This window comes from Ptychodera flava, chromosome 15, assembly GCF_041260155.1.
Source record: "Ptychodera flava strain L36383 chromosome 15, AS_Pfla_20210202, whole genome shotgun sequence".
Taxonomy (NCBI): Eukaryota; Metazoa; Hemichordata; class Enteropneusta; family Ptychoderidae; genus Ptychodera; species Ptychodera flava.
The window spans coordinates 23,109,692-23,129,051 of record NC_091942.1 but is presented as its reverse complement, the minus strand read 5'-3'; the positions used below and the strand labels follow the sequence as shown (position 1 = coordinate 23,129,051).

The 19,360-nt window shown below is 38.5% G+C and overlaps 1 protein-coding gene across 5 annotated transcripts; it reads right to left on the bottom strand.

The window, feature by feature from the left end:
• Positions 1 to 1,450: 1,450 nt before the first annotated feature.
• LOC139151578 (putative RNA-binding protein Luc7-like 2) lies at positions 1,451 to 14,322 on the bottom strand. 5 transcript variants are annotated; one of them, XM_070724475.1, is made up of 10 exons: positions 14,150 to 14,286; positions 12,131 to 12,212; positions 11,696 to 11,787; positions 10,426 to 10,524; positions 9,850 to 9,960; positions 9,397 to 9,540; positions 6,052 to 6,228; positions 5,027 to 5,166; positions 4,493 to 4,570; positions 1,451 to 4,126 (listed from the first exon to the last, which is right to left on the bottom strand). In XM_070724475.1, exons 4-10 carry the CDS (start codon positions 10,519 to 10,521, stop codon positions 3,679 to 3,681), a joined length of 1,194 nt encoding a protein of 397 aa, XP_070580576.1. In that variant the 5' UTR covers positions 10,522 to 10,524; positions 11,696 to 11,787; positions 12,131 to 12,212; positions 14,150 to 14,286; the 3' UTR covers positions 1,451 to 3,678. The 5 variants fall into 5 exon arrangements, with proteins under 5 accessions (XP_070580576.1, XP_070580574.1, XP_070580577.1 ...); XM_070724473.1 differs by lacking the exon at positions 12,131 to 12,212 and having other exon boundaries at positions 14,150 to 14,322; XM_070724476.1 differs by lacking the exon at positions 14,150 to 14,286 and having other exon boundaries at positions 12,131 to 12,253.
• Between the last annotated feature and the right edge of the window lie 5,038 nt (positions 14,323 to 19,360).

The following is a 19,360-nucleotide window of genomic DNA, read 5'->3' as shown; positions in this document are numbered from 1 at the left end:
TCCATTCTTGCTAGCAATTTTACTGCCTTCGATTCAACATTGTGCGCATGCTAACATCAATGCTTTCATCTTGACATCACAATGAATGTTGCTCATAACTTATTTTCCATCTCTTTTAATAACATCTTTATGGAGTGCTATAAAATAATGCAGTCTGGGTGAATTAAAATTCTATGGTTAAAAGTCGCGCAAGCCTTCAAAATTACGTGAGTTGAAAATTTTACATAGATTAACTTCTGTCCTCATCAAGAGAGCCTGGAATATATCACTGGCAAGTTAGCTCAACTTGTCCGCAGTTCATGAAAGAGACAGAGGAGACACTACCTACAACGCCAAAAGTTGAAAATTTCAACCGATTCCAAATATATGGACTGTTCTTGGTGAGGCAACGTTGTCCATTTTAGCACGATGTGCACCTTTAAATTTTCGAACCATTCTTTGAAAATCAAGAAAAAATTCTGGGTTCACCCAGGATATTTAAGTATTCTTGATATTCACAAAACATAACGGTGAAAATGTATTCCACAGGCTGCAAGATGTGTTCACAAAAGCAGCAAGCAATAAAGCGTGAAAATTTCAGTCTGATTATCATCCCCAAAGGTTAATTCTTTCTTAAAGTCTCTTTCGTTTGAACACAATTGTTTAACATGATACTTTAATAGTATGCCATCTTCTAGCTCTATACTACTCAATTCACTTGACAACTCGAGTGACTGTAGTCAACATCCATATTGTAGGTTATCAACAATATATTATGCAAAATTCAGAGCAAATGAATATTCCACATTGATAATGAATCATTAGCATAAAATTTCAATACCAAAACAATTCTCATTAATATAATTTGCATAAATTAATACTAATCTACCCCGGTATCTTGCACTAATGGCAACACAACCAAGCCTGTGAATAATTGCGGTGGACAAAGGGTCTATATTTTGCAAGGAATATTTTCCTTCACTTTTCCAAAATGGAGACGCCCTCAAATTTCCTAGATTCTTGTCTTTATTGGAGATTGTCTGAGATCAACAAGGCTCAAAAGAGCTAGATGAGAGGAATACCAGTAATGCAGATGTTTACCAGCCCTACCGAATTTTTAGAATTCTACAAGGTAAAACATGAATTTGGTTGTCAATGTAAAGGTCTTAAACCGAAACCAAAGGAACATTTTGATGTGTAACACATACAATTGCTTCTACAATAGGGGCAACAGTACAACTTGAAGCATTGAAGAATGCATAAACAAATACAAATATGCAAATTTCACTATGATTTGAACAAACCTACGTAAGGTTACTCCCAGGAATGTACATGTTGAACTTCAAAGTAATCAGACCAGCAGTTTCAGACAAGAAGCCAAATGTGGACAAACGGACTGACGACAGACAATCAGCCTATCTGATATGCTCCACGTTGCTGACAGCAGAGCTAAAAAAGTCACGACGAAGGATTGCATTTCTAAAGATTTATTAAAAAACAGTAGTACAATGAACAAATGGAGGAAAAACATCTACAGCATCACAGAGAGACAAATTACAGGAAACACGCTATCTCTTGTCCCCCTGCTACACTGCTATTCTTCGAACGGCAGAGAAAATGTATCGAGATTAACCATAGAAATATACATTTGGACCTTGATAGGGTGGTTAAGGAAGGGAACAGTATACAAAAGCAATGCAGAAAATAGAATTACGCACACTCATGTTGATGGTCAATGCATATTACTTGTATTTCAGTACAGACTAAACTAACACGGATGATTCTGGATAACTATTCATTTTCCTCAATCTGGCATAGACCTCATAGTGAGGGTAGGGATGGGAAACTGGTGGTTTAGTCCGTAGATTCATCGTGGGTTCTTTTGTGCATTCAGTGACAAGGTCATGTATTGCAGTCAATGAGCACTGATAATACAACTGATCAATTTGCAACTGACAGTGAGCAATTGGTAGGACACCTTGTGACTGTCTAAGGTAGGTCATGTCAGTGTTTGGACCAATGATCTGTGCATTGTACAGGCAACTTCCACAAAGAATGCACCAACAGGCAATCAATAAACCGGCTAGAAAGAAGATCAAAATAAATCTCTTTGATATTTTTTTCTGGTAATTGTGATACTGTTTATCTTTTGGTCTGTGATCTTGCTGGTACATTACTCACAGCTATATTGACCCCCTCCTCATCCAGTGTTATTCTGATACGCATGGTTATTCTGATACGCATGGCTACAGTTTATGATACTTCCCTGCCTAAGTATTTTATTTTGTGCTCTCTTTTTTGGGTAAAGTTGGCTTGGGTGATGGATTGTAAAATGAAATCACCACCAACAGCCTTCATTAAGGGGAGATGCTTGAACTAACAACATACATCTTCTAGAATTTGCTACGGGTGAAAGAACTTGCGCTTTGAAAATGTCCATTTGAATACTTTTAACACTGTCTTATCTGACCAGGCATTATTTTGTCAACAGCAGCTAAATATATTCTTTTCTTACAGAAAAAGAAAATTCATCAATCTTATAATTATATGAACTTCACAGAAGTTGGTTTGTACTCAATGTGAAAAACTTGTCCTGGTTACATACTACGTCTCTTTAATGTGGGATGGGACACATGCAAACATTAAAGGTAAATTCACAAAAAAGAGCATAATTATTTATTTTTAATATGAAAAATCAACTATATGATGTAGTTAATTTACATGCACGATGTACTTAGGAGTTTTGGCTTGTTGTACTGTACATAACATCTGAAATACACTGTGAAGAGAAAATGCATGCAAAGTGATAGACAAGAGTTCAGTCTACCGTGCACTTTGACGGATGAAAAACCTAAAAAACAGCTAAAGAATTTTCTTCTTCTACATGTGGTCCTGTGAAAACTTACTGAAGCAGGGTGCCGCAGTGAGGTACATCATAATGCTGGCATCAGTAATTTAGGTGGTACAGGAGGCAAGTGAAAATAGGATCACGGAAAACAGGATAGAGAGAAGCATGATGTGCATGCCAGATTAAAATCTTGCTCTTTGAACTTCACATGGTGCAATTGTGTTTTCAACAGATCAATAAAATTTGGTAGACACCCTTCTTCTTAAGGTAGTATGTGCCTCGAATGAGAGAGACATGTTTGCTCAAACTTTCCTCGATAAATCTTTCAACCATTCTCTTACCAAACTAGGAATAAAGAGGGGTCACTGTGCAAAGTTAGGTGGTACAGAAACAAATTACTTAACATTTACTGATTTTTTATAAACTAAAATTCAAAATGGCCATCATCCCATGTTAAAGTTTCCATTTTTGAAAAACTGTGACAGTGAAAACCGTTCTTACTCCAAGAGCTGTAAAATAAGCCCCAACAGAGTAGATTAGAAAAGAAATGTAAAAATTTGATAGCGAATGTCTGTTCCCAAGGCGCATTTAACCTTAATGACGTTTGACCAAAAACCTCATGAGTACTTTACTACTGCTTAAAGTCTGTTTTGCAAAAATTCAGAAGAAAATACAACTCAAATGGCAGCTCAACCACCTGAGCTAAAATTAACCATGCAAAGTCTGAGTTACAATATTTCATCATTTGTCAGCAAGCACGTTTATCACTATCCTATCTGCATCATTTTATCACAACTAGAAATAAAACTTCAAAAGCAAATTTGTAAGAATTGGTCAGCTTAAAATTTCCGCTAATCTCTGGATGAATCAGAATCAAGGTCATCACCACCGTTTTCTTGGCGTGATCTTTTCGGAGACCTATCATGGTGTCTATCTTTTGAAGAGTCCCTGTTTGCATGTCTGTCTCTAGAACTTGACCTGCCCGACCGTGATCTTTCCCTGGAGCGCGACCTCTCCCGTGACCTTGACCGGTCTTTGGAGCTTCGGTATCGCTCACTAGACTTGGACCGTTCCTTGTTACGAGATCTGTATCTGTCATCAGATGGAGACCTTTCCTTGGATTTTGATACATGTTTCCTCTCGCGAGATCTTGACCGATCTCTTGACCTGGACCTACGAGACCTCTCTCGTGACCTTGACCTTGACCTGCGACGTCTTCTCTCTTGATCCCTGCTTCTTTCCCTGGACCTACGACGTTCCCTGGAACGAGACCTCCTACGTCTTTCCCGAGATCTTGACCTACACAGGCATATATAAAAGCACATAAATTGGTTAACAATTTTAACAGTGAGGAATTTCACCTGTACACACACACACACTACTTTCTCGCTTCTATTTACAATGGGGTTTCATCTCTGAAACACGATTCAAAGTTAACATTTCAGAGTAATTTTGTCGTCTATCACAAACCGTTTATGACAAAACCATAGTTCCTGCTTTGGCTAGTGGAATTTCATTACCCATAACAGTGCCTGTAAACCTTGCTGAAAATCAAGTCACCAAAGCCTCTGATCACTTCATGGATTACACATACTTAAAATACCTGTCACTAAGAAAAAGCATCAACCATGTCAGCACAGGAGTTTGATTGCAAGAAATGCTTACCTTCGTCTCCTGTCTTTTCTCCTATCAGGAGACCTGGATCGGGATCTCTTTCGCCTTTCCCTTGACTTGGATCTGGATCTGTGAAGTCATGAAATGGTTTACAAGTGCATTAGCAATACCACCCTGAATGCAGGACACTAACACAATCGTCATTTAGATCTCTCCAGTCCAAGCATGAATGTATGATCATTATGCTTCAAGTCTCACATTGTATTTGACCAAGAGAAAGATTGTGGCAAAAAATTTATCAATGTCTGAAAATCTTGATTTTTCTTCTCAGAAAAATTGGTAAGCTTTTCTTACACTGTGAATAAATTCATTGTTTTTGTTAAGGCCAGTACCCCAGTAAATGTTACTGGGGTTCCCCAGGCATTTTACTGGGGTTCTCGTTGGTATATCAACGTAATCAGATTTAGGGATAGCAGAAATGTTTCTGGGGTTCCCAAAATATTTACCAATGTTCCCAAACCTTAGCAAAAACACTGACATTGCTCACACAAATAGCACATTTAATTTACATGGCTTTTTACTTACCTTCTTGATCTACTGCTCTGGTACCTATCTTCATATGCCTTTCTCCTCTTTTCACGGTCTCTTTCTCTCTCTAGTTCACGTTCTTCTCTTCGTTTTGCTCTCTCCGCTTCTCTTGCCTCTCGCTTATCAGCCACCAGTTTCTGTTCCAGCACGAAGTCATCACAAACAGTTAAATAGGAGTCAAATGATGGCATGGGCACAAAGCCATGCATTTGTATATAGTTGCTACATTACTACAGTGCAGTACAACTTTTCCACATACCTCAACTCTAAATCTATCCTGTGTTTTCTTGAAATTCCCTTGTCCCTGAACTAGGTATATGAAATTAGGGAAATTTTCCGGAATCAAAGAAAACACTCTTGCATCAATGCAACATCAAATTAGTTTCGCTGGCACACCTAACATTGATGTTGCTGACTATGTATTTACATAGCACTGCATATTCATTTTTATGACCATCCAGCATACAATGTCTAGTTATTACAACCCTCCATGGCAATGAAAGTTCTCAGAATATTTCTAATACAATCTTGAACACTTTGTATGCCTGTATTTGACCTATCCATTGTGAATAGTGAGGTAGCATGACATGCTGTGGGTTGCAGAAATGCTCCGACATAGCCGTTATTTAGAATTTCTTCCTGCTAATTATAGTGACATAGACAGCAAAATAAAACATACACTTCAGCCATTATGGCCTAGGCCTAATGAGCTGCCCCTGATTGTTTTTTTTCACCTCAAAATATCTACTTATCTAAGCAGTTATTAATTTGATTATTAAAATTCCATGAGGTTGCCTTTAGCTGTATTGTGACAATATTCATTTGCGACAGAGCAGGCAAGAAATGAAAGTTTTCAGTTCATTTTCAATTTCCTATTTTCTTTTTGTATGTTGAATAATCCATGCTTGAAAATAACTTCACATAAACAATACAACAAGTTGTAGCCCTTGGGCCTCTAGTAACAGCACAAGCTTGCCCTTTTCAATCCCTTGAGATACATAGTATGTGCAGAGACCACTAACCTTCAAATCTTTCAGTTTATCCCTGATAGTGATGAAACCCAAGTGTAATTTCCCTCCAAAGTGATCAGCCAGACGTCTATCGTTGTCATGCAGTCCAAGGTAGGCAGAGCAGACGTCGCACACTCGCAGCTTCTGCTGTTGGAAGCTTGAAGCAGGCATGGAATTCCTGTAATCCTCCTATGTAGAAAAAGTTGAAGGATAAACATTTATTGTTGGATTTTGAAGAATTCATCAAGGGTGAAAACGGACACTTCAAAACTCTACCAAAGTGGGAATGTTTTTCTGATGGTCTTTTTATTTTATTGCAAATGAAATTAAATTGCAGAAACAGCTAATCAGCGAGTTGGCAGAATGTACAGATGGCAATGAATAAATTTTAAGGGTCAATGATAATACCAGTGTTCTCCCCAGAAATTTCTGAAACAGGATCGGCTAATTTGCATAACAATAACTATGTAAATTTTATGTTAATTATGCAATACAAAAGTCACTCCATAGCATCAGACAAAATCCCACAATAAAAGGATAAAGTAAGATCTTTCATGCACTTTAAGCATTTCATATATTACATCCATATTTTCATTCAAAGTCTTCCAGTTCTTTCTAGATTAACATTCAAAATCAGACGTTTTATGTGATCCTCTGTTACTACCGGTACATGTTTGTCTCTAGCCAGATTGCTAAAAACCATTGACGTCTTTTTTAAACGTCCATGGCAAAACGGTTACACGGACAAGTTCATACGGGACTGAATATTGCACTTACAATTCAGAGTCAGTGGAGCATGCCATATGCCTGCAGAGAAATATGTTGACTTTAAAACTCAATTCATAATAAAGAGAAGCCCGAAAATATTGATACCAGGTATTTTCCAGAACAAGATTTGAAATTGCATCGACTTCTACTTCGACAAACGTACGAAACTTTGACAACTGCGCGGCGTCGGCCGCGGCCATGCATCGTGTGGAGTACTCTTGAACACACGCGACCTTTGAACCTATACTGTATACCCTAACCGTACGTACATAGCTGCTGTATTCAGATGATCACACGAATGATTATTTTAGCTTATGTAGTTCCTTTTTATTTCATTTCATGGTGCCTTGAATATTGTAAAACGGGTCATGGGTTCTGAAACTGGATCAAGTGCAACTGTTTCATAAAGTCAATCGAACAAATCCATGCAAGTTTACGAATGCGTGACACGAGGTGACACACATGGCTTCAACGTCATGACGTACTGCTACACAGATCTTGAAATGGCTAACTCGGGGACACGATCTGAACACGCGGCAGTACCATACATTTTTGCATCTGATTTTTGTCTCAATCAATCCAGGGTTCTGCCCACGCCGGACGGCGCTGGACGGGCCCGTCCGGCACTCAGAATTTCCGACCAGCATTGACAAGTGACCGACCGGCACTTGCAGTTCAATGCTTTGAACAATCAACATGAATGTCTATGAGTGACACTTTTGAGGTCAAGCAGTTCATAAAATTGCATGAAGAGTTGATGAAAACAATGGTACTATAGAATGCCTTTCAATAAAAAGCTATTTAAACAATACCACTGGTTGATTACCGTACGCTGATTTTGCATATGAAAAGCTGTTCAGCTGTTGAACGTACGTTCACAAGATCATCGCCCTAATGAACTAGACACGGTTTTCCTGTCACACAGTATCTCTGTACGATCGGAAGAAGGAGAAAAACTGAAGTTTTTTTGCTTTGTATCAAGGTTTATAACACCACAAAAATGAAGTACGGAAGCGAAAATGAGCACAAAAAACAGGACTTCTAACTAAAACGTACTCTTCAATGTTCAGTTCAAACTCAATGAGTGGCATTGTGGAAAAACTGCATGCAATGAAAGTCACGAGCAAGTTTGGTGTCAACGAATCCAGTCTTTGAATTATCAATGAACACTCACTTATTTTTCAGGTCAATAAGCCAAAAGTTACTTGTCCGTGGCAACAAGCCTCTCTGTTTGTGAATTTTCCTATTCTACAATGACTATCAAGAAGCAATTGAAGTGAATTTGACATCGAGAAATTCCACTTTCAAAACTATGGCCGGTTAGCCAACCCCTAAGTTCTTGGTTTAAACTCTAGAGAGTCTGCGCATGAGCAGGAACAAGACCACCTAGGTCATTTGAAAAAACACTGGAAGCTGGTACAATGCAATGGTAATCCAAACTTCATAGTGGTGAGGGATGATATAAGCACAGGAAAATGATGACAAAAAAGTGGTACATTATTTTTCAGAAGCTTCAAAAGATTCCTTTACAACTACTAAAGATTGTTTTCTTTCTGTTTTGTTCAGTTAAACTGAAAAAATACTTTGAAGGTACAGTGGAATTGGCTACTATTTGGATATCAAGCCCTAAGAATGTAAAAATACAAGCATATAAATGTTACAGTTTTTCATGAATATTAATGCTCATGAATATTAATGAGCCGTCCAGCACTCTTGGAACTCTGGGCAGAACCCTGCAATCGTACGATTTCAGCCACTTCTGATCGAAATCGCTTTTCCTGACCTTCAGATTCTTACCAGTGCGAGACATTGGTGGCAACGGCAGTTCAACCAGTTGCCTATAGTATATCGATGCATTGACCATCGAACTACCTCCATGCTTTGACTGCAAAGATTCAACACCGAGCCTTTCGTTGAGTATACGCCATGTCCGTTGTATAAAATGGCCGTTATCTGTACGATCGTCAGCGTAACACATTTCATGCTTTTTGAATTTAAGTTTCATCTGTCTTAGCCGATGTTCATTTGCAATACGGCCGGCCTATTTATTCTCCTCACAGACAAGCGGACAAGCGCGACTTTGGGTGCTTTGCACCCGATAACCCTGCCTCAGCGCCTCATTGTGTGTAAAATACCTAAAGCATCGACATGAAAGGAGAACAGTCTAACCATTTCACACATTTTGGCGATGGAATAAACCTTTTAATCATCTGGCACGTCATGTTATCGCCACATTAGAACCGTTTCACACTTGATACGCTCACTGAAATAAAAGTGACAAAATCGCCGCCGAGAAACAATAGGTCTTCAGCCACATTTAAAGAGAATCAGCGGACATGAAACAGGGTCGGCATGAAAAATAAAGGATCGGGCGAAAAAATAAAGGATCGGGCAAAAAAAATAAAGGATCGGGGCCGATCCTGTTAAACGGCCTGGGAAGAACACTGAATACAACACCACATATCAATGCTTGCAAAAGGAAATCCTTTTGTTTTGCTATATAATCCAATAAGGTAGCCAGAGTGGATATATTTTGAAGTAAACACCTGTACATAAAAGATAAACTACTACACATGAAAAACAGCTAACCTCAGCTTCAAGTTTCTTTTTGCGTGTATCTTCAACTTCCTGCAACATCTTCATAGACTCTTCCACATTTCCTTCAGCACCAAGTTCCTCAGCTTTGGCAACCTTCTTTCCTATATCTTCAGCTAGTATCTGAACAGCTTGGGCCTACAAATCAAAAAGTTGAATTAGATACCTGATGACTCAACTCATATGCTACCATGACACTCCTGATTATCACTGCAAATGACTAAATTTTGAGGAAAGGTATTCAAGAAATGAAAGTTTAATGAAACGTGACACATGATGGTTCCTACACATTATCACACACTGGTATGACAATGGTATCTCAAACACTGATATTTGAGATGCAAATCTTTGGAAAAAACTATGAGCTTTGATCATGATTATGCTTATGCCTTGAGACTGTGGAGTTCCGATGATGAACTGACTTGAAATTTCCACTGATCTACACACCTTTGCTTCAGCTTCTGCACTCAGTTCTTCTTGGGTTTCCGCTAGTCTCTTCTTAGCTAATTCTGTCCTCCTGTCACAATCTGCAATGAAGGTACTCAGGTGTTCCATGGCCTGAAAGACAAGTTTTGAAAGAGAGAACACAATTTTAGACCAGAGGAAGTCTTGTTCTAAAATTTGGGGGTGAAAAACACTTACTGAAGAAGTTGTTTATGTAAGAAATAACATGTACATAACAGCTAATGCATTATAATCCAATTTGCCTTCTATAATGTGATATGCTTTTGACGCATTAGCTCAACCATGGAAGAATATTTTTTGTTACCGGTACGCTTATTGGAATAGTGCTTCCACACGCAGATTTCAGCTTCTTTCCAATCTGATTACCACACTTTCCGAAGAACTGTTTTAGTGGGAATACTCATAGAAAATAATTCTCTTATAAGAAATCAACAAATATTCTGTATATTTGTTTCGTAGAGTGATTTATAAACATTAATGTTCCAAAAACAAAGCTGCGCATGAAACTTCAAAGAATTCTATTGAGAAGTAGAGGATTTATTATGGCATATTACTTACATCAATGTCATAACCATAGTCTCTGTCCCTTGATGCTTTCTCATAGTCAGCCCTCAAAGCCAAGTCATGCACTTTTGGGCAATCTCCCAGATCCATACGCTGAAGAAATGATGGTAGCAGGTGCAGAGGAAATTCCGTTAGTTTACAAACGTGCATGAAACTGAAACGTTATAAAACTTCACTTTGCTCAAAACCATGTAAAATTTGGGATCGAAGCCAATTAATGTATCTGATATGAAAAACCAGTTTGGATAAGTACCGACTTTTCCATTCCTTTACCTCTGTCTCAGAATACATTTTATGTCACTCTTGCTGGAGGAACTTCTTGTGAGAAAACATATCAGTTGTAACTATAATGCAGAAAATATCTACCTGTTTTATGTACAAGTATTAAAGCCAAAGGTAATCCAAAGGGACACGTTTTTACATCTACACTTGCGCTTTATGGTAAACATTCAGGTACAAGTAATCATGTTTTTTCTATTAGGAAAGGGACCCATGCAACGGGCCAACATAAAAGAAGTTGCTAGATTTGGAATCAGCACTTCGATTGACTTTGTTGGCAACTTACTCACCACCCAGGATGGTCCAACTGGCAAATATCTGCAGTCATTCTGTCAAGCTTTTACAAATATCTTTTCCTATGATCTTTTCAGTCCATCTTCTAATGGGTCACAAGTGAAATCCTTAAGTTTATTTTTTGTTGAAAATACCTTTTGTCTACTGCACTGTTTTAAGATTACTTCAGTATAGGTTTCCTAATTATATTTTCAAATATTTCTTGGCAAGTCTATGTGACATTGTCTAAATGACTTAACATGATTAACTATGAATAAATAAAATTATACCCTACTTGTGAATGAAGTCAAATGAAAAGGTACTTTAGTTTTGAAATTATGCAAGAATTCTAGTCTTGATTTCGGTGCAATGAATTTTGAGGGGTACATGATTGAATTCATGAAAATCTGATTTTCCCTTCCATGATAAAGTAAAGCAACTAAATTTAGTACATTTTCTTTACTTTTAAAAGGTTTCATGCTGGCAACACCAGTGAGGTTCTGAAGTGAAAATTTGCTCATCAAATGTTGAAAAGTTTCTTTGACAAATACAATGACGTGGCATCATGCACGAAACACATCTAGTTACAAATTTGCGGACCTGCAGGGCAGACAACAAAACTGGGTTGGGTGCCCCTCTGGTACCCCCTTGTCGCTAGCATGCTAAGCAGAAACACTTAGCAGACACAGAACTACAGTAGATCTATACTTACCGTGCTTGCCAGGATGTCATGAGGGCAGCAATTGAGGAGGAACGACTTGCATACTTTTGGATCAGAGAACTTTACATTCAGTTTGCTTTCGCCTAGAAAAACAAAAAGCATTGGCACTAATCAGTGGGTGCAGTAGTGTGGCTTCAGGCTCTGTCAAGAACATTGGTTTCACAAAGCTTGAAGAAAGTCAAAGATGACCTGACAGCTAACTGGGTCTGCTAAGATTGAAATTCAAACAAAACTACAGCAGTCAAAATATTTCGTACTGTACTCAATTCTTCAGAACAGGCAGAGTCCTGCAACACTTAACCACTAATTTCAGATATTTTCTGTCAAATAACGTGTAGCTTTATTTCCTAAAATGGTACAAGTTCAGGAAGATTTTTTTTTTCAATCAGGAAAAAATGTTACAGATGCTATATTATATATACACACTGCGAACCACAGCAGCAGCACAGACAGGCTTCTTGTTTTATCTAGAGGCAGTGAGTGGAGAGCTGGTCTGTGTGATATCCACCTAAAATAAAGCCAATCATGTTAGGAAAAAAACAATCAGCAAGAGGCACACATCAACACACAATGGGTGATTCCAATCTCAGGAGTTGACTTCCATCACATCGCATCTGGTATTTGAAATGTTCATTTTTATTTTTTTTTTTCAAATTTTGTTCAAACTTTATGATTTTTTAAAATTTGAAAATGATACCCAATCACCATGTTTTCTTTTTCTTTTTTATGAGTAAGCCAAACTTTATACAAATTACCATACTATCAAACTCACCCGAATTTCCCAATTGTCAAGTAAAGAAATATATCTGGTGTTTTTTTAAATTTATTTTTTTAAACATAAGTCCCACACCAAGTAACCAGAGAATTGGATTTTCTGTCCATTGAGGACAGCAAAATTCATGTGAAATGAAGATAGCACATTGATTACATCACTGGAAAACATCAATGATCTAAAAATGTTACTGAAAAAGACAATGTATAACTCACGGCTGCTGCTTTGGACAAGGTTTCATAGCGTACACTGTACATGTTTGCCACTGGCTGAAGTACCTTGCAAGTTATAGAACCCTTTAGTATAGAAGTGGGCCAAATAGGTTTTTGTCAATAACTGATAAAGCTTGAGAGATCGTCACACAACATTCAGTAACACTCACTCATACCCTGACATCTACATCAGAATGCACATTCCTTAAAAAAATCCCCAAACTTGGAGAAAATTTCTTTCTTTGGTGATTTCACAAAACTCAAAACAGGTTTTAAATTTAGAAATTTCGACAATGTTTCCATCCATATCGCTTTTCTATTTGGAAGGTTTTGCCAGAAGTCATAACAAAATCGTAGGTTATTGCCCATGAAACTACAGGATGAGAAACATATACATGTATACACGTTATATTTAGAGTTTTGTTTTCAAAGATTATCATCATAACAAGCCGATGAAATGTACTTCGAAAGAATATCTGTAATGGTTTCAGTCAGTCAACAAAAACAGATTGAAATGTTTCAAAAGATTCGACCCAGATAGAAACTAAAATGTTAAAGATTCCCGATAAATAAATACAAAATGTTGCAAAATTGAAGAAGTTGGGTCATATTTTTTGTTTTCCTCAGGTTGAAGACCCTAATCAACATCATAACCTTCCCAACTTCCATATGTCCACAAGCCATATACGGTACCTAGGAATAATCTATTATTTGTATCATACATGTACACAGCATTCCACTATTTCACTGGTGCAGTGGCACCCCACACCCAAAATGAACCTGACTTGATATAACAATGGAACACACAAGTAATAAATCTGGAAATTCTATACTATAGTACCAGTAGCAGTACCGGTACAAAGATCAGTACTATACTGTTTCAAGTTTCTTTTCAGTCACAAATTCCCCAGGCTATGTATAGTAAATTAGTATGCAGTGTACTGAACCACCATCTTACCCCACCCCTTTTGTATCTATCAACCACCATGGCTTGCAACAAAATGGTCAGAGCGAAACTGCTGGATAGTGTGCCGCGACACAGTCATCTCTGCGAACGTTACATGGCTTAAAAATACATATTTGTCGTCAACACGCGTGACCAGTGCGTCATTTGGGAGATATGCGAGGCACAATCATTGACAATGGCGCCACCCTAACAAACGTCGATTTCAAATGTACATGGCACGAAAATGGTACAAATTCATTCAAATTTTCGGCATTGGAATTCGACATAAATATAATATCGAATTGTGGAGAAATTTCAACCTTCATCCACCCTCCTCTCAGGCTGTCGATTACCTCTAACACAAAGACGGACATGATTCTTTTACGTCGCCAGCCATGGCATGGACAACTGGCTGCGTGCAGACATTTTGAGAAAAAGGGTCAAACTGCGAACATCACATACATACAGTGAAGAAATCAAAAATATATCGCCCAAACGCCTAATATTCTACTCACCATCTCTCATAGTGCCCATAAGTTCGTCGAGCATAGCTCGCATTTGAGCCTGGGCCGACATGTTCCCGACTTTTTCTGTCTCAAATTGCTTTTATGGCTTGAGACGACGTCGTGTTTTCGATGCCAAAATGGCGACCGCAGCTAAAAGACAATCCCATGAGGTAATGGTACAAAGCATGCTGGGAACTTCCGGACAAGGAATGAGGTAGAGACGCATAGAAAAGTTGTTATCCGTGGAACTCGAACAGGTGGTATGGTGTAAGATGTAGCCCTAAATAAAAGAGTGTGTTTAAGCAAATATGAAAGCGTGGGTTTTATTATCACCGTTGTTATATAAAAAGGTAGTAGTCTTATATTTTAATCAGAGTAAACTACTTTTTATCAACTAGACAAAGTGGAGATATCGGAGTTTGATTCCAGCAGGAAGCTTCAACGTTCTCGCTGCTTCGGTTACTTTCGTCAGAACTTTAATTAAAAACAGCAAATGAATGGCCATCTATGAACAATAATAATTTCTCAATTTTCTAATAAATATGAGAGGTTGACAGTTATTAAAACTGTCCCACATTTAACTCCACCTGCAACATTGATGACCGCTGCAGCGGGGAGGAACTTTGTGTCGTTTGGGGCCGACAAGAAAGACACAGTTACCATGGCAGCGACATATACCATGTACTAGTGTCTAACTCTTATCTTAGACGGGCAATTGCTGTAAGGTTTGGTGATAGTTTCGTCATTTTGTTCTGTATAAAAGCACATACATTTTCTCATACTCCTCTCATTAAAGCAAGCCTATGTTGCATACATAAAGCATAACAAACATAGTTTAACATAATTATTGTTCACAATATAGTGATAATGTTATGAAATGGATGCTAGTCCAGACTAGAACTCACTTGTAAACAATTAACCCTTTGAGCGCTAAATGTCTATTTTTGTCCCCTGTATAAAATGAACTCCAGTCAATTTTTCTCAGATTTTTGCGAAAATTTTGAGGAAAAACTGTAGCAAATGAAATGTGATGTCCATTTGGTTCCAAAATTATAAAACAATAACAGAAAAATTCATAAAAATTGGTAAAATTTTGTGCTAAAATTTTGGCGGGAGAAAATTACAACGCTAAAAGGGTTAAAGTCAATATCATGTATCAAGAATCTTTTAAGAGTTGACATATAACTTGGCTCTTCGACGTCATTTTGGGAGTATAACAAGACAATCTATTGAACCAAAATTACAACAAGACAATCTATTGAACCGACAGAACTCTAGAAGACTGGAATTACAGTTATTGAAGCTTTAAATTAAAACCGTCGGAATCTCCACAAAGGCTTACGATATCAACAAATAGGTCATATATGATAAGGGCGTGAAAGAAATCAATCTTCATTATTTGCTCACTGAACACACGCTAGTACATCGTGTAGTAGAAACTGTACCGTGGTAGACCAAGGACCACAGGTAGAAAACCATTAATGGAAAAACCTAACAACATCAAAAAGCAAATAATTGTTAGACCACATACAGGCGTAGATCTACATCACAACGGCTACCATGGTATGCTTGGGAAAATTAATAAGGTTGCTATAGGCCTAGAGCAAGTTTGATAACAAGCGACAGACTACACGGATTGTTATTTTTTATTTGCTTTACATTGTTTATTTAGTGTCGCGGATTGACTGTTTAACAAAATATATCTATGGTTCTCACACGTGAATAATACAGTTAAATTCACTGTTTACCGCCTTCCTTATCTGACAGGTGACAGTTTTACCTCGATCGAACCTCATTCAATCGTGCAAGGTGTACTTTTTCCCCTCAGCCATCCCACCATTCAAACGATTGTCTTCTGAGAAAACACCCAGACTATATAGCTAGAGAATACAGCAAATCTTGAAAACCGAGTTTGCTCTTTTAAATACCTACCAGGGCAAAAATAACGCGAACGACATCATTCATTTCGTCTGGTCGCCACATTTAGGTTTACTGTAAGTAGGTCAGAAAGTATAAATGCATGGTTTTCCCATCAAACATTGAAATAATTTCATAACCCGGTTACTGTTAAAACGTAGGCTGGCACTTCAAAGATTCTACGCCACAGAACAGCTAAATGGTTACTCGCCCCAGAAGACCTGTATTCGACCTCGCCATTAGACGGGAAAGACGAGCATGTTTTTAATACGTGCTTTATTCTGTAGAAAATGTCTAGGGAACTAGCGGCTGCGCGTAATCAAACAAAATGTAGTGGCCATCATAGCGACCGTCGAAAAGGGGGAAGAGCACAAAGCTCCGTTACATAATGGATAGATAAATTCCTTCGTGCATCACATCACTTTTTACAGTTTGCTTATATCATATCTGAAGCTGGCGGCACAATCAGTGTGGTGAAACTGGTATGATATGTGATGGTCAGTAAAGACCAGTCAACGTCCTTCCCAGCCATCCGCTACATTAGATCTCGATAATTAGTGGTTGGCTGTGACATGCGCGGCTTTACCAAATTTCAACCACAAATTAAATCCCTGTGTGCTTCTGCAGATTGCCACAGGGGAAATATGAGCAATACCCAAGGAAGATTACTGCAGTGATATCAAATGCCTTCTCAGCGAATGTGTTGCTGACTAGCGCCCTCATTGTTGCACACTTAACAGCCAATTATGAACAAGGATAGATAAAACCGATTTTTTTTGTGCCATTCTTGTAGTTTCATCCCAAAACATGACAACACAATATTTCAAACTGCAGTAGTGTTTCCAGCTCGAAAAATATTGTCACTGATTATGCAGCGTGATCAAGGTATCAAAAGAAGACCATATGTCCCTGGCCAGCTCTATTGTAGGACTGTCTGTGCAATTAAGCCTGCATGGCTCATGTCGATATGTGTATTCACAACCAGATAAGTAAAACTGCACGGAACATGTATGATCTTGATTTTTCGCAGTTTTTGAAATCTATAGAATATTCAACCGAGTTCAGTTATCCGAAAATAGATCCTAGAATAAAAATAACAGAGACAAAATATACCATTTTCCCCAGAAGGGATCATTCGGCTAGATATAGGAGGCTTATGTCGTGAAACAAAGCAATTAACACACCCTTGATGGCAGAATAACCTTGGATTAATATGGAAAATTGGCCATTATTGTGTGTACAAATTGGTCTGAATGAAACAAGCTGGCATATCAAATTCTCCATCGATTACTAGTTCGATTCCTTAGAGATCTGGTCACCGTTTAATTTCCGGCATATTTAGTAATTATGATGTTTGGGAATGTGAGAGCCTCGCGCAGCTATAGGGTCGGGAGCCTTCGTTGCAAACACCACTCGCTAATATCGTACTGAGATCAGTTGGTTTTGTCCATTGAAAACAGAGTTGGATAAAACAAACCTTCATCGGAATTTATAATTCGTTTTGTCTGACAGAATACCATTCATTTCCATAAGTGGCATTGCTTGTACTCCACACGACTAATATTTTTAAGTGTCAGTCGTTCTTTTTCCCATGCGTTCGATCAGTTGCTTTAGCACTTCTCGTCTGTCGTCGGGGATCAATCGAGCTTCCATAGAGCTGTCTGGGCCCTAACCCAAGTGGGCGCGCTTGAGGATTTAGAGCACCGCGTTCAATCCGCAGCTCACGAGCCTTTCATTCATAAAAGTAACACGCCTAGGTCCTCCCGAGAGACGTATCATACACACGCGGCCACACGCATATACGTACACATGATTAATCGATTAATCTTTACAAAACATCTCCCGATATTCTCCAAGCTGAAAGCCCAATAATTCACCGCAAACAGTGAGATAGCATCGCAAACCTAACCCGGCGCACTCCTTTTACGTGAGAACTCCCACACGTGCCATCGTCAGGTAGATTGAGACCAAGAGATACGCAAGGGGGTTTGTATTATATTTTTCGTGCTGAACAAACATAATGGACATAGCTTGTCACTCCAAAGCCTGTTCTGTTAATAGGCAATAAAACAAAGGCAATTACCGTTTCTATGAAAATTCGGTCAAGTCTTAATCAGAATAAATCAATAAGTATACGACATTAGGTGTACTTCAGTGAACGATTCCCTAATGATAGAAGCCATTGAAGATCAGCACAGAGTTCAAAAAGCTTCGTTGGCATGACAACAGACGAGTGAATGATTTGAAATCGTCATCCTCGTGACGTATATCTCTAGGCGGCACTGAAAGAGGTAGAGCACATAAAAAGATAAACAAATTGGAGATTGCGTGCATTCAAATTCACGGCGGTGGAGCCCATGACGTCACAGATGACGTCACGGGGTTTGAAACCGGCGAGTCTATGTTGCCTTAAATTACAAACATTGGTTGCGAGTCACGGCATTGTGGGCGGCTCGCCTTTATTATGAGCGGCACAAACGTGTAGCTGTGGGTTTACAAGAAAATTAACACCTTAGGAATCCCCAGCAATGTCGTCGAAACGAAGCTAATCAACTGTCATTTTCGTCCACCGCAACTGTTTAATGAAACCTACGTTTCAGAGCACGTCAGAGAAATATCAATAACTCCCTTCGTTTGAGTTTTCGACTTGTCGCTATTAAAATGCCGATGGAAGAAATCAGCAGGGTTTGGCGAAGATTCCATCCCGAGGCTTTCTCCATACAGAATTATCCCAACAAGATCCATAAAGATATCAAGGAGGCGGACAAGAAATCTGCGAAAAAAACAAAAAAACATTTAAAGTCCATTGGATGTGTCTTTCTGCAGTTTATTAGCTAAAAAATACCATCAAATCTTCTGAGAGATGTCTTTGATTCACGTTAAGCCACATTGTCTTTGAAAATGTCACTATTTGAATCCCTGGTGATGGATTTGGTCGAATTCAGGCGCATGCAATTGCACGTCTATTTGCTGTTGCCGTATTTGGATTGCAACTCGAAAATTATTTGGTTGTTAAAATCTAAGATGTTCGTCACGAATGTTTGAAATAAAGTTCCATGCAAAAAGATGAGGTTCCAATATCCGTCTTTGTACCTTGACAATTTTATGTTTGTCTCAAACTGTACAACGCAGACGATCTACGATTTCACACTGTCTGAATCAGCTTCTGAAATTTTTGTCTCCTATTAAAATAAAATCTTTCGTTTCTCTCACTCCCCTTTCGGTACACTTACGTCGTTCTCGGGCCGTTCACTGCAGGCTACCTAAGTGATGTATACCAAGCTAATACGGTGATGTTTGCGC

Bases quoted from the DNA above. Each gene is read 5' to 3' on its own strand.
- LOC139151578 (XM_070724473.1), bottom strand. From the start codon at position 14,210: ATGTCGGCCCAGGCTCAAATGCGAGCTATGCTCGACGAACTTATGGGC. The intron at 11,788-14,149 runs GTGAGTAGAATA...TTGTTTTTCTAG, and splicing joins TATGGGCACTATGAGAGATG to GCGAAAGCAAACTGAATGTA. The intron at 5,167-6,051 runs GTTAGTGGTCTC...GTGCTGGAACAG, and splicing joins ATAAACTGAAAGATTTGAAG to AAACTGGTGGCTGATAAGCG.